General features: G+C 48.1%; 1 protein-coding gene and 1 pseudogene across 6 annotated transcripts in view; both read left to right on the forward strand.

Moving 5' to 3' along the window:
• The window catches only part of STAU2 (staufen double-stranded RNA binding protein 2), a 230,261-nt gene extending 205,579 nt beyond the window's left edge, over nucleotides 1-24,682 (forward strand). For all 6 annotated transcript variants that reach the window (XM_070392695.1, XM_070392694.1, XM_070392697.1 and 3 more), the window contains 2 exons: nucleotides 22,342-22,430; nucleotides 23,555-24,682. In XM_070392695.1, coding sequence (XP_070248796.1) covers nucleotides 22,342-22,430; nucleotides 23,555-23,648 — 183 coding nt within the window. In that variant the 3' untranslated portion in view covers nucleotides 23,649-24,682. The remainder of the gene's footprint in view (nucleotides 1-22,341; nucleotides 22,431-23,554) is intronic.
• On the forward strand, nucleotides 2,286-3,982 carry LOC138993122 (small ribosomal subunit protein uS3-like; annotated as a pseudogene).
• Nucleotides 24,683-24,899: the final 217 nt, after the last annotated feature.

The raw sequence follows: 24,899 nt of genomic DNA on the forward strand, positions 1-24,899 counted from the left end.
TAATGGCTAACCTCTGTTTTAAAAAGGTCACAGGTGTGTCTTTTTAAAAGTTAACTTTTCTGCTTTGTCATCACATTTTAAAGGTAAGATACAGAGATAACATGTTTGCTGAGAAACCTGCAGTGAGGAGTCTTATCTTTGAGGATTATTCCTGCTCTTTTGCAATCTTTCCTTAAAGGCACCGAGTGAGTCATTTACTAGCCACAGAGACAAAACGCATTAGGTTGTAACAGCAGATCTAAATTAAAAGCTCAGTAACTTGGAACAAATGGGTCCCTCATTTCATTTCCAAACTGAAATCCCGGTCGCATTTTATTGTCTCTCAACCTTTCTTACTGCAAACCATCAACCCACCAACTTCCTCCTGGCTCCTTTGAGCTCTGAACCGCACCTTTACGGCGCCATAAATCCCCACGTCACCGGGGGGGGGGGGGGGGGGGGGGGGGGGGGGCGCTGTCATCGGCGTTCTTTGCCTTCGAGCCAGAGGTGTCTGTCTTTGAAGACATCTTTGCAATACTTCAAATTCACTCCGCAAAGCGATACCCGACCGAACGATGGAAAACATCAATTTGGAAAACATGGTTTGGCTTTCGTCTCGGGATGGAAAAGGAAAGTGGTCCGCGTTGCGCGTGCGGTTCTGTGACGGAAAACTCCCTTTCTCGTACTTTCGTACCTTTGTTTGGGGCAGAGCCTCCTCGGGCAGGAAGTGGAGAGAAGAGCGCAGGCTGCTCTCACCCACCTGAAGACAGGGGCCATTTTAAAGATATTGTTACAGGGGAAATGGTCAGGGTCATAAAGTTGTCAGTGAAGTGCACTCTCCCGGGGCTTGCCGTGGGATGTATGTGGGGGGGGGCGGGGGGCAGGGCCCAGCCCGGTGGCCCCGAGCAGCCTGCACACGGCCCTGGTGAGCTGCCCACAGCCAGTGCCCGGCCCCTGGGTCTGCCAGGGAGCTGCTGTCACGCTGGGGCGGGAGGCTGGGCGAGATGGAGCTCTTAAGGGGGGAGAGCAACACTGCTCTTCCTTGAACCTGGAACTTCTAGGCCCATCTGTTGGCGGCCACGTCCCCCGGGTCTGGCCTCACTCCTGCACCCAGCCCCGCGCTGCCTCCTGCAGAAGCCGATCCTTCAGAGGAATTTGTTTTCCAGGCTTTGAAAACAAAATTACTGGGAGGGTAAGAGAAAACCCAAGCCTCCAGTCCTTGGGCAGCACGCCACCAAGCTCCTTGAACTCCAGCCCTGGGGTTTTGTGTCCCTTTGAAATAGACCCGGTTTGGGTTGAACCTGCACTTCCTAGCATCTGGAGAAGAGGAGGAAGAATCCACTATTTTTAAAAGGAACTCTCTGGAAAGGGTACAAAACCTGATAATTAAAAAAATAAAACGCAAGCCCTCAGCTGCACAAACAGCCCTTGTTCTCGGCCAGCGAAGGTCTGTCAGGGGTGCCCACCTTCCCCTCCCCGAGAAGAGCAATTAAGGAAACCAGGAAGCATCGCCGGGTCGGGTCTGTTTTCTAGCAAAGCCTTTTCCATCACCGGCTTTGATCTGGCTGTGGGTGTGGGAGGGGAGCGCCAGCCGCCTGCCCAGGCCTCCAGCCCTGTTTGCAGGCGCTGTGCTGGGGTGGCGTTTTCTCCCTCTCGACGTGTTTTTTTGCATCGGCGTGTACACATCTGTCTTTATACCCAGCCGCTTTCCTGGCCCCAAACAAGTTCTCTGTGAGTTTCCCCAACCGAGCTCAGTGGGATCTCTGTCAGCTGCAAGATTTATGTCAGCTTGTTCAGTCCTGAGAACTGTTCCTTCGGCTCGCCACATCTGGATTTAATTGCAAAGACATTAAGTGCGCTGCAAAAGCATGTTTTAGGGCCGTGCTTTATAGACACCCCGGTTAAAGGAGCGGAGGGCTGTAGGTTCGCGTGGGATGAGCCAAGACAGCATCGCAGAAGTGGAAAGCACGGAGTTCTTTCTGCAAGGGCTGCTGGGAGGGAGACCGTCCTGTTCGAGGACCATCGCGCTGATCCGGCTGCTCCGGGAGAGAAGGGTGCTGAGACAAGGGTGCCGAGGGGCCTGCCAGCCGCAGATTTTGTCTGGCAGCACGTGGCACCCACACATGGTACCCAGGGTGTTTTCATGGCCGGTTTCGTGGGCAACCTCGTGTGCTGGCATTTGGGCGTGTAGTACACAAACGTCTTAGGGGCGCCGGAGGGTGGTTGGTAACTGCAGATGCCGTCAGCTTCTTGCCTCACCGTCCCCTCCAGGGGCGGTGCGAGAGTCCCAGGGCGGCCACCACACCCTGCGTGTCTCAATACATAACAATAGAGGCATCCAGTCCACTTGGAGCAAAGACAGAACACACGCTTACGAGTACTTGTGTCATTTAGCCAAAGCCCTCCCTCCGCAGCCCCCTCCCCGCTTTGCACACACCGGTAGGTTTTAAAGAAACACATCCCAGATCGAGGGCAGAGGGGCCCTTGTAAATGGGGTCTGTGTTTTCAGACTTGTGGCTGCTGTTCAAAAGGAGAATGACAAGGAAAGTTGTCATGAGAGGAATAGCGACATGTTTCTTTTATCTGTATTATATGTTTGAAGCCCCGAACTTCCTAGAATGACTGAGATTCTCTGCCGTCTTAGCTCCCAAAGGACTTATTATTGGAGGGTAAACGGGTATTTTGTTTCCTGTGTTTGAACTCATCTCATCCATGGCCTTCGTGATCAGGGGCTTTTAACAATTTTTTTTTAAATATGCTTTTATTGATTGTTGGAGAGGGAAGAAGGGAGAGGGATAGAGAGGTAGGAACATCAATGATGAGAGAGCAACATCATCGATTGGCTGCCTCCTGCACGCCTCCTACGGAGGATCAAGCCTGCAACCTGGCACGTGCCCTGACCGGGAATCGAACTGGAGCGACCTCTTGGTTTCTGGGTTGACGCTCAACCCCTGAGCCATACTGGCTGGGCTAGGGACTTTTAACCTTTTTTGAGCCACGGACCCTTTTGGCAATCTGGTGAAACCTCCGGACCTCTTCCCAGAAGAATATTTTAACCTACATAAAAGTTATATTGAAATCAATTATCAAAGTATTCTAAGAATTAGTTTGTGCTTTCCCTTCGTTGACGCACGGCAGCAAGATGGCAGCGCAACTTTCCAAGAAGAAGAAGTTTGAAACTGAAGAAACTGAGTTTCTCACTCGGGTGCTGGCTGAAGATGGCTACTCTGGAGTTGAGGTCTGGGTTACACCAAACAGGACAGAAATTATCATTTTGGCCACCAGGACGCAGAATGTTCCTGGTGAGAAGGGCCGACGGATCCGGGAATGGACTGCTGTGGTTCAGAAGAGTTTTGGCTTCCCTGAGGGCAGTGCAGAGCTCTGTGCTGAAAAGGTGGCCGTGAGAGGTCTGTGTGCCACTGCCCAGGCAGAGTCTCTGCGTTACAAACTCCTCAGAGGTCTTGCTGTGCAGGGCCTGCTGTGCTGTGCTGAGGTTCGTCATGAGAGTGGGGCCGAAGGCTGCGAGGTGGTGGCGTCTGGGAAACTCCGAGGACAGAGGGCTGAATCCATGAATTCTGTTGATGGTCTGATGATCCGCAGTGGGGACCCTGTAACTACTATGCTGACACTGCCGTGCGCCATGTGCTGCCCAGGCGAGGTGTGCTGGGCCTCAAAGTGAAGATCACGCTTCCTTGGGACCCCAGTGGTAAGAGAGGCCCTACGAGGCCCCTGCCTGACCACGTGAGCATCATGGAACCCAGAGACGAGAGACTGCCCACCACCGCATCTCGGAACAGAAGGGTGGGAGGCCAGAGCTGCCTGCCATGCCCCTGCCCGTACCCACAGCTTCACAGGGTCTCCTTGGCGGCTGGATCTGGAGTCTGGATGTTGCTCTATAAAGACCTTTAATAAAACCTTTTTAAAAGAAAGGGAAAAAAAAAAAGAATTCGTTTGTGCTGCAGCAGGAAATGTGTTTATTAGCACATTGCCTGGTTCTAGCAGATGGTCCAATAACTATATTTCTAATATACTTCCAGTGTTTCTAATAATATGCCTAAAAAGTGCTAAGTTTCTGTTAGCTGTAATATACATAAAAAGATGTACTGTCTTCCCTGTTAAATCCCCAGAGCCCCTTATCTGCGGAACCAAAGTGGACCCCTGGCTTGGTGCGGATGCCCATCTAACCGGCAGCCGTGGGCCATGAACCTCCCAGGCAGCCCCTGGCCTGCGGGAGCCTCGGCCAGGCTGAGTGACGGGTCCTCTGCTCACCTGCGGCCCTCCCTGCAGCCATGCTGGGGAGGTGTGTCTCCTTGGAAGTTGGGAAGGTGCCCAGGGTTAGGTCAGAGCAGGGAGCAGCAGGGGGTGCCCCAAAAAGCCTCTCTGCACCCTAACCAGTCAGCCCTTCTGGGCCTCATAGGCCAAAGACAGAGAAGGTGTCTGCCTGGGTCAGGTAAGAGCTGGGGAAGATCAAGTCTGTTCTGCTGTCTCCTGACCAGTCTCCCTGCTGCCGCTGGCACCGTCTGCTGAGGACAAACGGCTCAGAAAACACCTGAGCGAGCTGCTGCCCTGGTTAAAGGCGCCGTGTGGCCAGAGTCCTTCCTCTCTGAAATGACACCCCGGGCCTTGTTATAGGCTGACGGGTGTCCCCCCAGATCCGAGTGGTGAAGCCCTCACCCCCTCCAGGACCTCAGAGTGTGACTGTCTTCAGAGACTGGGCCTTTAAAGGGCTGATTAAGTCGAAATGAGGCCGTTACGGTGGGCGCTAAACTAATCTGACTGCTGTTCTTACAAGAAGAGCTTAGGGCACAGAGAGAGGGACTCCAGGGATGTGCACACACAGAGAAAATCCAAGGAGAGAAGTCTCCGCAGAAACTAAACCCGGCGACACCTTGATCTCAGACTTCCAGCCTCCAGACTGGAGCGAATACTTTTCTGTTGGTTGAGCCTGGGCCCAGCCCGTGGTGTTTTGTTATGCAGCCTGAGCGGACTGATACAGGCCTCTGGGGCTGCCCCTCCATCTCCCCAGTTTCCTGTGAGGACGAGCCTGGCCTCCCCTGACCACTCCAGGAACCCGGGCACACGCTGTTGCCCATGTACACTTGCCCATGTACACTTCTCAGCCCAGTGCCTGCCACACCACACCCTGGCCTGTGTGCCTTTGTCCCACATGGTAGGGGCGACCTCTGCTCATCCCTTCCCAAAGCTCGGGCAGCACCTCACCCAAGTCCCTCCCCGAGCACCCTCCAGGCCTGCACGGCATGTGCCACAGTGCACGTCTCTGTGCTGCCCCCTCACCCAGGGCTGCTCTAGGAGGACTGTCTCTCCTTGGTCTCTGTGTTCCCAGAGCCCCGCACTTGGCACGGGGCCTGGCATTCGGCATGCCGTGGGTATCCGGTAAACAAATACATGTAGCCATCCCTCCAGCCAGACTGCCCAACTCCAACATGGGAAACAGATAATCTGGGTTCAAGGCCAGGACGGGCCGTTTACGAGGTCTGTGACCTCAGAAGAAGAGTCCATGACCTCCTGAGATGCCAGGTCCCCAGACAACTGTGGGCGCCGGTCCAGGGCCACGTTTCTCAGCCCTGTTAGGACCCGTGTTCTCCCCTTAGCAAATGGTAAAGAAAAAACTATATGGGACTTCCCCCTGCAAATGATCCCTGACCCTTGAATTCCTATAAGCCAGGGTGATTTTGCCAACCCTTACTTCTCTTGTTTAAAACTCACTGATACCCGCCGCTGGGAGGGAGAGGGCGACGTTGGCACCAAGCTGTTTTAGAATTACGGTTTCGGAATTTTGCCCAGGGTCGGCCTTGGAAAGAGCTTGGCTCTTTGCATCTGGGCCAGTCCAGTGTAAGCCAAACTGGAATTGTTTGGGGATGGGTCTATGGTGAGAGCAAGGAAGAGGGAGGAACGGCCGAGAGCCTGACCCAGCACGGCACGGCCTTCTTGGAGGGACTGTTGTTAACTGTTGGCAATGACAGAAATTTAATTATGGGCGTATTGAGGTGTGTCTGCAAGGATGTATATAGATCAGGGGTCCTCAAACTACGGCCCGCGGGCCACATGCAAATACAAATATTGTATTTGTTCCCATTTTGTTTTTTTACTTCAAAATAAGATATGTGCAGTGTGCATAGGAATTTGTTCATAGTTTTTTTTTAAACTATAGTCCGGCCCTCCAACGGTCTGAGGGACAGTGAACTGGCCCCCTGTTTAAAAAGTTTGAGGACACCTGATATAGATAGTCTATTAGTAGGGGCTGATTCAATAATTACGGCACAGCAGCAGGCCCTTTGGCCCGTACTGGTCATCTCTGGCAACTAGGGGTGGGGGTGGCCATCCTTGCCCTCTCTTGTCAACCGTTCCATCCTGGGGCATGTTAACATAAAAGCAATTATTAGACCCAATTCTGCCAAACACAGAATGTTCTTTCAATAAACAGATGCAAAACTTTTTCTACAGCCTGTTCTGGTGAGTTTAGGAAAACTCGTCTCTGGCCTTAGATGCTCCAGCAGGTTCAGGCCAGGACAGGTCCATCAACGTGCAGACCTCCAGGTGGCCATGTCCCTGGGGGACGTGGGCGACAAAGGACAGCAGCACTTCAAACCTCCGGGGCTGCGGCCGAGATGTCAGGCTTCTAGGATTACCCGGCCTTACTCGTCAGTAACGGCGGGGAAGTGGTCCCGTATCATTCTAAGCACAACCCTTATCTGGACACCACCTACCTTACCAACAACAATGCCATTTCTAATGTTCCTTATGCTACAGGAGAGGCCGAGCTGGGACAGGCCACGGATTCCAGAATCCTCACGGCTCCGGCCCATAGCCAAAGTCAGCCCATTCAGTATTCCCACAAATACAGATTGGAGAGAGACAGGAAGTCGTTAGTGACCCAAACTCGAGTGGAACTCGTGTGTGTTGTGGGGGATTCACTGGAGGTGCACACACATAGGGTAAGCTCCTGATCTGCTAGGTTCTGGGTATCAAAACACAAGTGAGAAGAAACGGCCTATAGCTTCATAAAGCTCCACCTCCACTGGGGTAGCCAGGCAAACAGACAACGTTAGCATTATGTAGAAAGTCCTAGGTGTCGCCCTGGCTAGTCTGGCTCAGTGGGTAGAGCATTGGCCTGCGGACTGAAGGGTCCTGGGGTCGATTCTGGTCAAGGGCACATGCCCGGGTTGCAGGCTTGATCCCCAGTAGGGGGTGTGCAGGAGGTAGCTGGTCAATGATTTGCTCTCATCATTGATGTCTCTCTCTCTCTCTCTCTCTCTCTCTCTCCTTCCCTCCCTCCCTCCCTCCCTCCCTTCCTCTCTGAAATCAATAAAAATATATTAAAAAAAAAAATAAAGTACTAGGTGTCCGCATAGAAAAGACCCTTGGCCCAAGGAAAAGCCTTGGTTGGTTTCCTGAAGATGTCTCATCTGGGTCTAAAAGTAAAAGTCAATGAGGTTAAGGTTAAGAAAGGTGGGGAGGCCATGTGCTTTCTGGTCTCACCTCTTCCTGCTCCCCCACCACCCCGTCACTCACCCTTGGCAGCCAGTAATCTGTCCTCCATCTCTTTACTTTGGTCGCTTTGAGAATGTGAAATAAGCGGAATCATATAGTGAGGGACCTTTTGCAATTGGCTCTCTCCACTCAGCCTAGTGCCTGTGGGGTCCATCAGGTTGTGTGTACCCATAGTTCCTTCCTTCCTATTGCTGATTGGTCTTCCCTGGCTCCATGGTATGTATGTATGTATCATGGTTTACTGTTGTGGGATATTTTGGTTGTTTCCAGTTTTTAACTCTTATAGATAAAGCCGCTATGAACATTTCTGAGCAGGTTTAGCGTGAACATCAGTTTTCTGTTTCTCTGGGATAAATGACCAAGAGTGTGATTGCTGGGTTGTAAAGGTTATGTTGTAGTTTTTTTTATGAAACTGCCAAACTCTTTCCCAGAGTGGCAGACACATTTTACATTCCCATCAAAAATGTAGGAGAGAACCAGTTTCTCTGAATCTTCTCCAGCATTTGGTGGTGTTGCCGCTATTTATTTGAGCTGTTTTAAAAGGTTTGTAGTGATATTGCTGTCGAAAGGGCAGGTGATGTTGAGCATCTTTTTATGTGTTTATTTGCCATCGTAAATCCTCCTTAGTGAACTGTCTTATTTATGCCCCGTGCCCATCCTCCTGGTGGGTTGTTTGCTTCTTACTGTTGAGTTTTGAGAGTTCTTTTTTTTAAAAAAATATATTTTATTGATTTTTTACAGAGAGGAAGGGAGAGAGATAGAGAGTTAGAAACATCGATCAGCTGCCTCCTGCACATCTCCCACTGGGGATGTGCCTGCAACCCAGGTACATGCCCTTGACCGGAATCGAACCCGGGACCTTTCAGTCCGCAGGCCGACGCTCTATCCACTGAGCCAAACCGGGTTCGGCGAGAGTTCTTTATATATTGTAGGTGCTGGTGCTCTGTCAGATATGAGGTCTGAAATGTTTTCTCCCAGTCTGTCACTTGTTTTTTCATTCTCTTACAGGGTCATTAACAAAACGAAGTTTTTCAATTTAAAAAAAAAAAAAATGAATAAGGCTGTTTGCTGGCTCAGTTTCTTTCTTTCTTTCTTTCTTTTTTTTTTTTTTTGCCTCAGTTTCTTACTTAGGATTTAGGATGAATCTTACCCCAGTCTGACTGTGAGGTGGGGTGCAGACTCCACAGAAACCCCTGTCTTTATTGTCTCTGATATTCTCACAGGCTCTTCCTGCTTTGAGTGAAACCAAATGAAAGAATAAGGTTCTAGATTTTTATAAAGTCCTATACTCCTAGTTATTTCCCTATAACTTCTGACTTCTTTCTCAGTGGATAAGGAAGTTGGTTTGACCTTAATAAAGATTTGGTTCTTTTTATTTTGTTTTGTCAATCCACACCCAAGGACATTTTTTCCATTGATTTATTATTATTATTATTATTATTATTATTATTATTTTAGAGAGAGAGAGAATGGAAGGGAGGGATGGAGGGAGAGAAAGAGAGAAACATTTGTGAGATGTTGGGCCTCCTGCACATGCCCCAACAGGGGCCAGGGATCGCACCTGCAACCCTTCAGTGCACAGCCAGCGCTCTAACCACTGAACACACTTTGTCTTTTAGGAACCCAGCCTCTCCCTCCCCCACCAGGTGCAAAGGGCATGAGAACTGTCCTGTGAAGGCATCTTGCGTGAAGACACTATGAGAATGCTATAGGCGCTACAGTTACCAATACAAATAAGGTTCAGCCTGCTCTGTTCTGGGGACTCACAGTTTAGTGTGGGGAGACAGATGTGCAGATGCCTTAGCAAGTGAGTGCAATAACACGGTGCCACTTGTGGTAGAAACTGGTGACTCACCCCCCACCTGCGTCCTCTTTTTCTCAGCTCACAGCCAGACTTGGTTACCCAACCTGGAGTTGGTGGGGGGCAGGGAGCGGTCATGGAGTTAGGTGTAGTCTTGTCACTGGGTGTAGGCATGTCAGTAGAGTATAAAGGCTTCTAGTCCTTATTCATAAACTCCTCCCACACACTATCTTCCATTTCATTTTCCCATCCACTGGCTGAATGGAGAGGACCATAATGCTGACCTAGAGGAGGGCAGAGTCACAAGATGGAAGGGGTCTGGGTCCCTGATTGACCAGGGACCACTGCCCAGGAACATGCGATTGAGCTTTCCATGAGCATTGAGATTCTGGGGTATTTGTTTAGTGATTCACTTACCTTGACTAACACAGAAATCGCAAGTCCCTACTCCCTTCCAGATATAGGAAGGCTTCCTGGAGGAGGTCCCTCATCCCACATTGCATCTCAGATACCATAAATACTACTTACTTTTACTGATCAGGGCATTGCCTTCTTACTTTTTGTGCGTGTACTCATTCGTTAATTTTTCTCTTTTGAAATGTTAGTTACCATTATTTGGCTAACAGTACCAGCTATACAAAGGACTATAGTGACATGCTATCCAATTATAAAGAGCTTATTGCTTTTAGCACCTGCCCCTCTTTTAGCAAATCCTTCTGGCCTTTTGATAATTTAATTCATGTCCTTTCCACATATTTATCCAAAAGGCAGCCTTTAAGTTCTGGCACGGTCACCCACTCCCCCTCCTGGGCTTTGATAGCACCAGATGCTAGAGGGAAAGCATTTGCAATATGCCTACAATCTATTTCAATATATAATTCCACCCAATTGAATGTCAGGCATTTCCAAAGAATGCTGCTGGTTGGTATAATGTCCCTTTCCCAAGTTCAGGTTTTGATTTGAAATTGCATATTGGAATGCCTCATGTTGCAATTTGCCCCAAATTTATAAAGCCATCACAGATTCTCTCTCCTATCTATCTTGCCCCTTAAAAGATTAACCAGTAAGAATGAAGTTTAACACATTATCTTCAGAAAGAAAAAGGAGAAAATCTGCTTTTGAAAGGGAATGTACCCGGAGGCAAAAAAAGAATTCTCTGTCTCATAATACATGTTGGGAACTGCCAGTTGTCACGTTACAGCTTAAGGTGGATTAGGGTTCCATCACTGACCGTCCTGTGAATTCTTATAATTTCCATCTTCATCTGCAGCCAAGCAATTAGGAAAAAACAACAACCCTGTGTTTGGATACATTAGAATGTGTTAACTGTCTTAGAACATGAGCCATTTCTTGAAACAGCTTAGGAGAAATTTTTACTTAAGTATTTGGCAGACCCAAAGCATATCCCCAAAGGTATACTAAATAATTTCTGATTTGGGGCTGGAGATAGGAGAAGGGGACCATTTGTGATCATAATTATTTAAACAAAATAATTGTCTTTCTTGGATTATATTGTCTTAATAAAGATGTTCTTAAGAAATCAGGATACCAGGGTTTTTGGATTTGGGGTTTTTTTTTTGAAGTGGTTATTTAACTATAGATTTAAAAAATTACTTTCAATGGAGTTTCTAAAAATTACCAAATGAAGTGTGATAAATATTACTAGTGATGTGCTTCTCTTTCTAGTGTAATGAGCAAAAGAAGATAGTTTACATCTTGAATTCTACAGTGACTTTTCATTTCTGTTAGTTTGAAAATATTAAGACTTTCTAGAAAAAAAATTAAAGTTGATTCCAATGAAATTGCTTCCAAAGTTGTAATACTATAATTGGCATGAATTAAATTTACAACACATGAGAACACCCACATTGGAAACCTACCATGCCATTTAACTTTCTTCATTTGAAAAACCATTTAGCAGTTACTTTCTCCAGCTCAATAATTGGTCTGTAATCATTAAGTGAATGGTTACTTCTAGGTTTCAGTGAATGGGGAAAATGGTCTCCCTAATTTCCGTAGGAATTTTTGAGAATGAATAAAACTCAGAGGTAGCTAGATATTCTTGAAAATGATTGCTGTTTTTAATCATTCATTAAATGTTTTTAGTCATTCCATCAATAAGTATTTATTGAGCCTGTGTTACTCTGGGTGCTGAGTATTTAGCAATGAACAAAACAGACAAAGTTCTGCCCTCATGGAACTCACATTCTTTTGGGCCACATGGACAATAAACTTGTAGGTGGATAAATATATAATAAAATGTTAGGGACAATATTGCTAAAACTTAGGCAGTGTGAGGAGCTGTGAGAATGTCAGGCCAAGAGTGGGTGGTGCAGTTTCTTTAAGTCCAGTGGGGGTGGCAAGGGGTGACATCTGGATGAAGCGAGGGCCAGCCGCATGAAGAACTCGGAGAAGAGTCCCAGTTCTAGGAAAAAGCATATGAAAGTCCCTGAGACAGGAATGAGTCGGGGACTTCAAAGAGCAAAGAGGCTTGGGGGAACTGGGGAAGATGGTGAGATTGGAGCTGTAGACGGGGTGGGGTCACAAAGGCCTCCAGGGCCCAAGTGAAAAATTGGGGTTCTGTTCTAAGAGCAATGAGAAGCCAGTGGAGGGTTTAGAGCAGGCCTGGGACCCGTCCTTCCCTCCCACACCATCTCTGGGTGTATTCGGAGGAGAGGCTGTACGGGGGCAGGGACAGCCACAGGTTGATGAGTTGGGAAGCTACGGCGTGAGTCTTGCTGAGAAATAACGGTAACTTGGGCTAGGATGGCCGCAGAGCAGGTGTTTGGTTAGTAGTTAGGTTCTGGATGCCTTTCAAAGAAGAAACAACAGACCTCACTAATGGCTTGACGTGGGAGGTGAGAGAGAAAAGAAGTGAGCGGGGTTGATTACTAGGGATTTTTGCCTGAGCAACTGATGGAATGAGAGTTCCACTTCCCAGGGGAGAAGTGGAGTCTGTGAGGTCTACACAGGGGGTGCCTGGGAACCCCCACTCGGGAGGACCCCACAACAGGGGCTTTGCCCAAGACTTTCAAGGTGGTGCATCCTGGAATGGAGGACCAGAGCGGGCAGGTGAAGCATTGGTGGCCAAACACAAAGGTGACAGAAGCCAAAGTCCCAAGGATTTATGTTTCAATGAGACAGTAACTATCCGCTGTATTCCTGGGAGGCAAATCATGGGGCAGGAGAGCTTCTCAATGGCTACATACAACCCAGCCCTGTGTATCCCATGGCATAGTGAACACAGAGCCCGCGGGTAGGGGTGTGAGAGGAGGAGAGAGAACCTTGACGGAGAGAGGCTTTGGCGATGCCTGCAGTGGGATGTTGGGCTCAACAGAGAAAGATGTGGACTAAAGCCCTCATGTATTGGCTCAGTGGTTGAGCATCAATCTGTGAACCAGGAGGTCACAGTTGGATTCCTGGTCAGGGCACATGCCGGGTTGTGGGCTCCATCCCCTGTAGGGGGCGTGTAGGGAGCAGCCGATCAATGATTCTCTCTTATCATTGATGTTTCTATCTCTCTTTCCTACCTTCTCTGAAATTATATATATATATAAAAGCCCTTGTTTATTAAACACCATTGTATGAGCCAGGCATTAACCCCTCGGACAATCCAGTGCAGTAAGTGGTGTAGTCTCCAGTTTATAGGTGATGAGAAGGAGGCTCAAGGTGTTACAGGAACTTGCATGAAGACACTCAGCTGGTCTGCAGTCCAGCGGGCACTTTAATCTAGGCCTGACCACACTCCAAATGCCATGCCCCTTCCCCTTCCTTGTCCAGATGACAGGGAGAGTGTATTAGTTTTATCTTGCTGCTATAACACAACACTAATGTATTATCTCAGAGTTCTATAGGTCGGAAGTCAGACCGGGAGGAGTCTCCCTGGGCTAAAAGCAAGGTGACAGCCGTTCTTTGGGGGTGGGGGGATCTGGGAGCAAATTGATCTTGCCTTTCCCAGCTCCTAGAGGCACGGACATTCCATGGCTTATGTTTCCCTTCCCCCATCTTCAAAACTAACCACCTTGCATTTCTTTGACCATTTTTTCCCTCTGCCACATTTTTCTGACCAAAGCCAGGAAAGCCTCTCTGATTTTCAGGAGTGATTAGATTGAACCCACCCGGATAATCCAGCATAATCTCTCCATCTCAACGCTCATACCTCAGTCCCATCTGCAGAGTCACTGTTGCCGGGTGAGGTAGCCTGTTTGGATGCTGGGGACTAGCACGTGGACACTCCTGGGGGCTTGTCTTGCCGGTGCAGGCATGCTTGCTTTGTATCAATGCCATCCTGTAAATGCCATTACAAAGGGGAATTTCTGTTGAATCAAAAGTAATTAGAGGGCAACACAGGAACTTAAAAAGGAAAGACGTTGGTAAAGCAGAAAGCTTGTGGTTAGAGGAAGACAGGGCAATGTGGAGGCCGCTGCTCGAATTTGTTCTGAACACACTGGGAACATTTCTTCCCACAGTTAATCCTGCGGTAAATTGGACTCTTTTATTGTCAAGGCTGACAGCTACATGGATTACCCAGCATAAGAGCCTGACTGAGGAATAAAGGTGATGGCCAAATCCGTAGCTCACGTGCCCAATTTTGTGCTAATTCCCCACATTTTAGAGTCAAATTCCTGTTCTTGTGTGGGTCAGTGGTTGAGCATTGACCCGCGATTCCCCGTCAGGGCACAGGCCCAGATTGCAGGCTCAATCCCCAGTAGGGGGTGTGCAGGAGGCAGCTGATGGATGTTCCACTTTCACATTGATGTTTCTCTCTCTTCCTCCCTCTTCTTTCCTCTCTCTCTAAAAATCAATTTTAAAATCTTAAAAAAAAAAAGAAAAAGAAAAAAAGAATGAAGGCCACATTCAGACATGTGTGGTTACCATTGACTTTAATGGGAACAGCCTGTTTCTGGGATTTAGGCTATGAAATCGGTGGGGAAAGTGTGAAATGGAAAAACAGGAAATAAAAGGCTCCATTGGGCAGCGTGTTCAAAGACTCCAAAATGCTGTGTGTCATTAGGGGGTGAGTTTAAATTCACATTTTGCTAATGAAGACCATTGTCATCTCTCAAAGAATGACTTAATCCTGCTACCCTGCCATTGCCAACGATTCATTCTTTTTTTAAAAAAAAAATTTTTTTTTATATTTAAAAATGTACGTATATTTTAAAGAGGAAAGTTAGAAATTACAGAAATGGCTGGAAAGACTCACCTCCATTTTGTGAACACACACACACACACACACACACACACACACACACCGGGACACTTGGGAACCAAAACCAACCAGCAGGCATGGAAAGTATCTCGTTGGCGTCGTATTTCTGGCATTGCTATAACTACGCGCAAAACAAGTGATACATGAAATGGTGGCGACATCTGTTCTACAACCTGTGGGGCTTTACTCACAAAACAGTTGTAAAATGTTTTGGGGGACAAAAATACTTCTGTGTATCTATGCAGACGCTCTCCCCTACGGGACACACACACACACACACACACACACACGTATATACAAGGGCTGTGCTGAAAAGGAAGAAAAGAAAGGAACTATCCATTTCTTTAAAATACATTCATTTTTCTCCTCTTAAATGAAGCTGCATGTGTTGCTTTAAAGATACCTTTTTTGTTGTTGTTGTTGTTTAAATCCCACAAAATGTAAATTGTCACAGAGCTGAAGTCCACGGTTCCGGTGGCTAGGCTGTGGTAACATTCGAGTGGATGCTGAGCGAGTTTGTTTTGATTTGGTAGGAAAACATTTTCTGGCCTTGGAAATGAAATCATTAGCTGTCTATTTGTTTATGGCCACTGCTGCCTGGAAGTTTCTGGGTACTTGTGTTAGTGTATCTTTGAAATTCTCGAATGCACAGTGTGTGGGAAGTCACACACTTGGGTTTAAGCATCACTCAGGATGTTCCTCATTAAGGAGCCCAGAGTTACCTCCTTCCCACGACTCCCAGATGCCTCCACACTGACCGCCCAGCCGATCGTCCCGGCCGGAGGGGGAGCTGCGGGCAGGACCTTGTTATCTGTTTCCCCTCCAGTGGGAGACGGTGCACTTGTTCCTCAATCAGGCTCCACGTGTGTCTCCCCAAAGCAGGGCTGGTTGATTTTCCCCTCACAGAGTGTCCTCCCTTAATATTAGGTAGCATATTTGCAATATGGTCTGTCTTCTTTTTTTTTTTTTTAAGCACCTGGCCTCTAGCAGGTAACAGTGTATTCAGTTCATTTAAACTCAGGGATTTGGCTAATTTTACCATCTTCTGGGCAGATGTGGAAGCACAGAGGGAAACATTTCTGGGGACTGTTAAATGGTGGTGTTTGTTCCCGTAGCCACTCCATTGTACATTGTTCCTTGAAATGGTTGGTGCTGGGTCCTGCGAAATGGGAAGTGGCTATTTAAGTGTCACCACGTGATCCTACGGTGGGCATCGGAAAGTGACCCAGCTCATCCCATGGAAGTGTTTAACCTGTAAGGGGTCTTTTCTGGGAAAGTGGTGGAGGGTGAGTTGGGGGTGAGGATGGTGCTGTGACAAGGGGAGACGGGGAGGGGCTGTTAGAACCTCCCTGTGAGAGGAGGCACCTGGTGGGCAGCCTCAGCCCTGCTCCCCTCGCCTAAACACCCAGGGCTTCTCGCTCGCTTTCAATCACAGCCACACTCATTACCCGCCTTCACTGTCCATTTCACCTTTGCTCACCCAGCACCTGCGCTTGCTGTGCACCCTGCATCCCGCAGCCCCCGCCACACCCTGGAGCTCCCGTCTCCCTCCTGCCAGCAACCCCAGGACGTGAGAGATGAAAACTCTTCCTAGAACAATAGAGGGGGGAGGCTAGTCTAGGAGACACTGGGTACCCTGGGGAGGTTAAGAAATGGTGAATCATGTCCTTGGGTAGTTCTAAGTGACAAAATAATTACTGTAACAATTTTGTTGTAGCCCAAACTGCAAGTGTTATCGAAGGGCTGAACTAAGCCCCCGAGGTCAACCCAGGGTCTGCCCCAAGGCTGGAGGCTGGGAACTGACCATGTCATCCCGCAAAATAATAAATCCCTTTTCTAGAAAAGGGAGATAATTGCATGAGCTCAGCTCCAGTAGCTGTTGTGGGGAATGACTAATAGACGAGCTCGGAGGAGGTGGAGGAAGAGCCACTTTGCAGTCGTGACGGGGAAAGGAGCTAACACTGGGCAGGTGACTATGAGCCGCGCTTCGGTTTGGATGTAATAAAGTGAGGTGATGATCAAGAATGTGGGCTGGGTTCCAAGCTCTGCTCTGCCCCTGACTAGCTGTGTGACCTTGAATTCCTGATGGGTAGGCTGACCGACCTGGCCGGGCTGTGCTAACATCTGAGCTCACCAGGTACAGCGCCGGGTCTCACGGCGGTGATGAAGCGTCATGCTCATGAAATGGCAGCACTGACTGTTTACAGAGAAGATAAATGGTCTTCCTGGCCTTTTATAAATTAACGAGAAGTCTTCTCATAGTTATAAGCGATTGTAGTCAGGGTTATCAATAAGAGGTAGGTTGCATTATCTCATCAGATAGATAAGAGAATGTTATTTGGAAACCTCGGAGCATACCTGTGCAGGGAAAGAGCTGGGCAGGAATTCAGAAAATCCATCCATGGCACCGCGTGAAAGAGCACGCCGCCCGTCCGGCCTGAAGGACATTCTTTGCGGGGTGACAGGCATTCCGACAGGGCCCGGGGACCTGCCTGCCATGCTGATAAAATCATGCAGGAGGTTTTGCAAGATCTGAAACATTGAACGTGCTCCCTGCCTGAGAGCTGGCCTTTATCTGCTATGCGCATCTCTTCTTGGGGTGGGGAGAGCGGGTGACCCCGGGTCTTGGGTTCGGTGAAGCAAGAAATTTGGTTCCTGGTATTCAGGCGACCATGGGAACCAAGTCTTCAAAAATTTGGTTTCAGTTGTCGCTTGGGCCTTCTTGGGAAGAGAACAGGACTAAGCAGCCCCGGGGCACCCAAGGGTCTGGTTAAGCAGGACCACACTGCACATTTCCATTTCCGGGCACTGAGTCGCCTTCTGTAACAATCCATCTGGGAAGAAATGGATACAAATCTGCATTCCTGCCAGCAATTCACGTATTAATGGATCAGAACAAAAGAGTTGCTCCTTTGTTCAAAGCTGTGGACTCTAGAGAGAGCCCTTCGTCCATTAGGCCGCGCCATGGAGTGGTGCTCTCTGGAAAGGTCAGGCACGGATTGGTCTTTGCAGCTCAGCACTGAGTGGCCTGGCTCTCCACTCCGTACACGTGTGCACGCGGTGGGACTCCAGAGCTAAGGTTCATGTAACCAGCTCACAGGAATGCCCACACCTACAGGACTGTCCTCAGCATGGTGGCCCGGGGAAGCCGCCCAGCCACCTCCGCATTTCAGGACTGATAGGAACTCCAAGGCCCGCTAACTGGGTCTCAAGGAGAGTCACATCTCTCTGCAAATTCCATTGTTGAGGGAGGGGAATTGTCCACATCGAAGTCTTTTGAGGGTGAATTTAATTTTTGAAGGAAACATCCCTCAAAACTAAGTCTACGGAAAGAACTCATACCATTTCCAGCAGCCTGGAGAGACCTGGAGAGCATTGTGCTGAGCAAAATCAACCAGTCAGAGAAAGACAAGTATCACATGATCTCACTCACATGTGGAATCTAATGGACACAATAAACTGATGAATAAAATAGATCCAGAGACATAGATGCCTGGAACAGACTGAAGAATCTCAGAGGAAAGGTGTGGGAAGGTGGGTGGGCGGGAAGAGATCAACCAAAGGACCTGTATGCATTGATGCATAACCCATAGACACTGACAATAGGCGGTGAAGGCCTGGGGAGAGCCTAGAAGGGGGGTAGGAGGGGGGCATGTGTAATAATTTCAACAATAAAGATCTTTAAAAAGTCTGCTCAATAAGGTAAGTGGTCAGGATGGACAAATTCAAAAGGAGGCAGGGCCGTAAAATGACAGCACAGGTTTGCTCCAATGATCCACGGTGGTTCTGAGAGGTGATTCCAGAAGCACCTGGAGAAACAGACGCCCTCACACTGCTGGTGTGGCCTCGGCCTCTCTGAGGGCGGAGAGACCAGGTCTTTAAAAACACCCTAACTGGTTTGGCTCAGTGGATAGAGCGTTGGCCTGCGGATTGAAGGGTCCCAGGTTCAATTCCGGTCAAGGGCATGTACGTTGGTTGCGGGCACATCCCCAGTAGGGGGTGTGCAGGAGGCAGCTGATCGATGTTTCTCTCTCATCGATGTTTGTAACTCTCTATCCCTCTCCCTTCCTCTCTGTAAAAAAATCAATAAAATATATTTTTAAAAAATTTTAAAAAATTAAAATGCACGTGCTCTTGGCGCAGAAAATCAGTTTCTAGGAGCTTGTCCTAAGGAAATTGAGATGGTACGCGGAGATTTGACTGCTAGGAAGCTTGGTGTCATGCTAATAACTGTTTATAACTTGGGAGTGGCCTGAAGGGCCAACGATAGGGAGTGGGTGTTTCTGTTGCTGTGGAAAGCTGCTCGTGTTCTCTGAAAAGGGCAGGTCACCCAACAGGCTCAGAAGCAATCCAGCCTTTAGTCCAGGGGTCCTCAAACTACGGCCCGCGGGCCACATGCAAATACAAATATCGTATTTGTTCCCGTTTTGTTTTTTTACTTCAAAATAAGATACGTGCAGTGTGCATAGGAATTTGTTCATAGTTTTTTTTTAAACTATAGTCCGGCCCTCCAACGGTCTGAGGGACAGTGAACTGGCCCCCTGTTTAAAAAGTTTGAGGACCCCTGCTTTAGTATGTCCCTATGGAGAGGGGATGGGACAGGGGATGGGAAGGCAGACACCACGCTGCGAATGGTGGGTGGGATTGTGACTATTTTCACTTTTTTATTTTGCTGGCCTACACATTATGATTTTTCTGTAATGGAAAACTCATTTTTATAATAAATAGATAAAATGAAACAACAGAGAGGGGAAAGGGGCCCTGCTATCCTCAAAGAGGAATTATGATGTGCCTGTATTTGTTTTGTTAGAGTCGCCATCACAATGTACCAGACATGGAGTGGCTTCATCAACAGAAACTCATTGTCTCACAGTTCTGGAGGCTAAAAGTCCAAGGTCACCGTGTCGCAGGGTTGGTTCCTTCTGAGACAGAGAGTGGGAATCTCTTGCCTGCCTCCCTCCAGCTTCCGGTGGTTTATGGGCAATCCTTGGCGTTCCTTGGCTTCTGCCACACCACTCCAGTCTCTGCCTTCCTCTTCACATAGTGTTCTCGCTGTGTGTGCGTCTGTGTCCAAATTCCCTTTTTTATAGGGGCATTGGTCATATTAGATCGGGGCCCACCCTACCCTAGAGTGACTTCATCTTAATTGATTACATCTGCAGTGACCCTATTTCCAAACACCGCCTCGTTCTGAGGTACTGGCGGTTAGGGCTTCAACATATAAATTGGGGGGCGGGCACAGTTCAACCAGTACCAGTGCCCCGATGAGATAAGCACGCTGCTCCTACCCAGCCAAGGGTAGTGCCTACCTGCCACCACAGCCTTTGCCAGCTGCTGTGCAGTATGAGCTTGGACCAAGGTCAGGAGTAGTGGGGTGGGGTGCCCACATCCCCGAGGACTCCAGGTTCAAAGAGATAGATAATGGTGAAAACAGGGGGCCTGAGCTGGCCCCTCCCTGCCCCAGGGTGCCCAGCAGGACTGCAGACCTGCCTGGGCATTCAGCTCAGCACCTCTGAGCTTGGGAGACCAGGGCAGAGACCTGAAAGGAAGAATAGTCTAAACTAAAAGAAAAGCACATTTGGGTTGGATATAGGAGTTGTGATTTAAATATAAAAAGAAAGACCAAGAGAGGAGGGAGAAAGAAAGGTTACATACATTCCACAAATATCTGCACACAGATTATTCATAGCAGCTTCATTCATAAGCACCCAAAACTTGGAAGCAATCGAGATGTCTCTCAATAGATGAATGGATAAGCTGTGGTACATCCACACAGTGGAATATTATTCAGTTATTAAAAAGAGATGCAGTATCCAGCCAGGAAAAGACATGGAAGAACCTTAAATGCATATTACTAAGGGAAAGAAGCTAATCCGAAATGATGTACTGTATGATTCCAATTGTATGACATTCTCAAAAAGGCAATTATAGAGACTGTTATAAAATCTGTGATTGCCATGGATCTGGGGGGATAAGGAGGAGGGATAAACAGGTGGAATGTAGGAAACTGTTAGGGCGGCAAAACCATTCTGTATGGTAATGTAATGGTGAGCACATGACATTATGCATTTGTCAAAACCCATAGAATGGCCCAGGCGGTATGGCTCAGTGGTTGAGCTTTGACCTATGAACCAGGAGGTCATGGTTTGGTTCCCAGTCAGGGCACATGCCTGGGTTGTGGGCTCGATCCCCAGTAGGGGGCATGCAGGAGGCAGCCGATTAATGAGTCTCTCTCATCATTGATGTCTCTCTCTATCCTTCTCCCTTCCTCTCTGAAATCAATACAAAATATATATATATTTAAAAAACAACACATAGAATGTACAGCACAAAGAGAGAACCCTAATGTCAACTGTGGGCTTTAGTTACTGATAATGTATCAGTATGGTCTCATCACTTGTGACAGCCGTCCTGTGCCAATGCAGGCTGTTAGTAATGGCTGACATTGTGTTGGGGTGGGGGAGGGGGATCTGGGAACTCTGTACTCCCTCCTCCATTCCTCTGTAAACCCAAAACCGCTCTCAAAAAAGAAAGTCTATTGCCGAAACCGGTTTGGCTCAGTGGATAGAGCGTCGGCCTGCGGACTGAAAGGTCCCAGGTTCGATTCCGGTCAAGGGCATGTACCTGGGTTGCGGGCACATCCCCAGTGGGAGATGTGCAGGAGGCAGCTGGTCGATGTTTCTCTCTCATCGATGTTTCTAACTCTCTATCTCTCTCCCTTCCTCTCTGTAAAAAATCAATAAAATATATAAAAAAAAAAAAAAAAAAAAGAAAGTCTATTAACTTAAAAACCAAAAAGTATATTAGGCATAAAGAAGTGTCAAAGGGATCATGCACTCGTCAGCTACCCAACAGGGGCCCCTGGCAGATAAAAGGCGGGGCAGTTGCAAGCGTTAGCTCTTTTTCTGAGGCCGTTGAGAAGACACAGATGACCAAAGTGTGACCCAGCAGGATGTCCGAGAGTCAGGCACCCTGGCTGCTCACACCTCTCTCAGACTCAACAAAGCCCTTCTGGTGGGGCTCAAAGGTGGGGGTGGGGGTGGGGGGCGGTGCGGAGGAGGGGAAGAAGAACCAAATTCTTATTCCAAGAAATAACAGTTTGGAACATGCACAAGAGTGTCAACGAGTTATGTAGATCTTATCAGCATCGCATTTTTGGTGCCTCCCAGCTATCCAGCGAGGCTCCACCAGCCTGTCAGCACCTGTCAGCGTCCCACGCATCTCGGGCCTATCAGCACCTTGGGAGGCTGTGCCACGGCGGGGCCTGCCTCCCCTGGGCCCCGGGAGGAGGGGAAATTCAGGATATACCATCACACCATGCCCTCGGTTTGCTCGAGCGCCCTCCTCTCTCTCGGCTCGCATTCTGTGACTTGGTTGGGGCCCACTGTCTGTAAAATGGAACAAGAACTTTCAAGCTAATTTTGAAAAGGGTACCCAGGTTTGGAAAAGTCTGAAGGAAGAGAATGTGTAGTTTCAGTAAAGTGAGGAGAAATTGTACAGAGTCACCCTCAAAGTATGTTCCGTGCATAGAGGTGTTTCTACATTTGCAGATAAAGCATTGTGATTTTACAAAACTATGGGCCAGGGATGAGGCCTGAGGCTCGCGGAGATTGCCCCTCTCCACCTCCCCCGCCCCTCGCCAGAAACAAAGCTCTCACAGTAGATACGTTACAGCCGTTCAAATGTAATATTGCTAAGCGATGCAACAAACCATTTATTTAGACGAATGCAAATGATAGTCTTTATATGTCAGCTTTCTTTTACAATTGCCTGTTTATGACATTAAAGTCAGTGAATGGATCTCCTTGTTAGTTTGTGTGTTTGTTTTCATTTTTAGGCAGCTTTAAGTGCCTTGAAACAATTTTCTGAGCAAGGACTGGATCCAATGGAAGGGACAATGAATATTGACAAAAGCTCTCTTGAAAAGTGAGTAAACCTTCTGTCGTATTCTAACATTTATAATTTTGTCACGGTACAAGAAAATAAAACACAGATCATGATAAGGCAAAAAACTCAAGACACTAATATCTGTATCTCACAAAATTATTCACAATACGGTTCAATGTAAATAAACGAGAACCCGCACATGTGGTCACATTCACTTCCTACAGTCTGACTGCGAAAGTTTTAATCTGCTAATAGGTTATTATTTCTGCGTTTTAGTGCCTTTGTTGGAAATATTCATGTGTTTTGTTGACCGTAGAGACTGGCAAAAACGAACCAAAAAATTGTGTTCACTTCACACTGTTGAGCATTTTCTGGCTGAACCATTTTCTCAGATAAAATGTGTGACTCACATTCCTGCCAAGTAGTGGGCACAAGAGAGAGAAAAGGAAAAGAAGTTGAGAGGCGACCCTCGCCCTGGCAGCATTTGTCTTTCGCACTGCTGTCGGAAACACAAGCCCACGTTGCCACAAAAGCGCGGCTCCCCAGGGCGTTCAAGGCAGAAATGCAGTGATAGCAAGTATGTCTGAAATCCAGCTCAGAGCTTTTTCATGCTATTGAACTTAAGCTGTTATCTGAGGTGGGATTTTAGGTCTCTCCAGAGACCCAATTTATAGTAAAGAAATTGAACGCAATTATATTTACATGGCGGAATCCAAACGCTTCGAGAGCAGTAGTAACAGCAGCAGGTGAGGTTTCAGAACACACACAGGAGATAACGTTTCTAGGATGAAAAACAAAAAACAGATAACCCGGGACATAAAAACCAGATACGCTGATCCTACTGTTAAGAAAGCACCCCCCCCCCCCCAAACCAGCCTTTGCTCATTCATATTTAGAAGGTGAGAGCGTGAGAAGAAAACATTTGGTACACAGACGTGGCATTTTAAGTTGTCTATAGATTGGCAACCATTTATAAGCTAATTTAATCAAAACCATTTCCACATGATCTCATCAGGAGACTATCTGAACATAAATATTGTTGTTTCACTTTAAAATGTCACTTTGGTGGTGACCTCTGCATCCCGTGTGCCATCTGCTAATAAACATGTCTGAAGTTGTGCAACCCTGCCCCTTCAGCTCTTGTTCATGTATTAATCTTCCAGACAAGGCCCGCATCTGGGAGAGAAGGCGGACAGTAAGCAGACACACCCCGGCCCCATCGCTCAGGACTGCAAGAAATCAAAGCCCGTCATCTAACAGCTCCCAGAACCACGGCGGCCACCGCATCCTTATAAACCTGTCAGCACGCATGAGGGTGTCTGTGTTCAAGGAAATGAATGACTAATACCCTTAGTTGAGTCTTATGTGAAGACAACGCTATTCTAACACACGAGATAATATACGTAGTCCTGTTTATTCAACTGGGGTGGGGGGTGGGGGCGGGGGAATAAAACTTTGCGCATTTCCCTTGGAACTTGAGATCAGATCATAACTCATGTGTCCAGAGGCAGCAGACATCCGATCCTGCTACTGGGGCTTAAAATAGCAATGAGTGAACCGTGTTAGAAACAGAGGTAACGCTTTTCCATGATCGGTAGGGAAACTGGGTTTGGTTCCGTTGTTCCGATTGTTCTCTCGTGGCGCTTGTGTTCCGTTCTCTTCTCTCTCGTTTTCAATAATGCTTGACGATTCACCAGTCTCCCGATGACGTGCTGTGGAATGTGATGGTCGTTGTCTTCATATAGAGTCACGCAGTTTCTCTTTCCCTGCAGGTCTTTGTCATCTTCATCCTATATCCGTGTGAATAACTTTAAGGCGCACACACTACTCCAAGATGTATGCAAACAAACATGGTTTACATCGGGTTGGATATTTAATTAAAACTATGAAATCACGTTAGGATCAACTAGTTCCAATAGACTCCAGGAATTTAAAAACAAAAAACAGTTCACTTGTGGGTTTTGAGCTCTGTGATACTCGTAGCCACCAAGGAGGCGTCTTGCCTCGACACACCATTTCTCTGGGTTCCGCGTCCTGTGGCGGACACCGCGCCCACCCCCATTCGTGTCCTGTAGCCACTCACTGTTTGCATCAAGAGTGTTTTTAATAACTGCCTCTGGACTTGGGACAGTGAGGAGGATCCGCATCGGTGCTGTCCCCGGCGGGGAGGGGAGAGCCTGAGGGGCGGCCGTCGGAGTCTAGCCAGCTTGTATCCAGCCACGCTCGGGGCCAGCATGTCGGGATCCAGCGTGTAGCAAATGCAGTAAAAATTTGGTTGGTTTCTGTGTGAAGTGTGGTTACTGTCGTTCTTTCGTTCCCTGGCTCTCGTTTCTTTAAGAATCACCCCAGTGAGACCCGTGCCAAAGGCCGCCACCCGGCCCAGGCACCCTGCTCAGCCTGGGCACCGAGGACGCCCCGGTCGCCGGTCGCCGGCCGCATGTATCTGCGAAACTGCAGAACACCTCCCGGTGACTCGGCGCCCGGCCCTCACGTCACCTCATTGTTCAG

This window comes from Myotis yumanensis, unplaced genomic scaffold (assembly GCF_028538775.1).
Source record: "Myotis yumanensis isolate MYYU_CA2020_CCGP unplaced genomic scaffold, mMyoYum1.0.hap1 SCAF_15, whole genome shotgun sequence".
NCBI lineage: Eukaryota > Metazoa > Chordata > Mammalia > Chiroptera > Vespertilionidae > Myotis > Myotis yumanensis.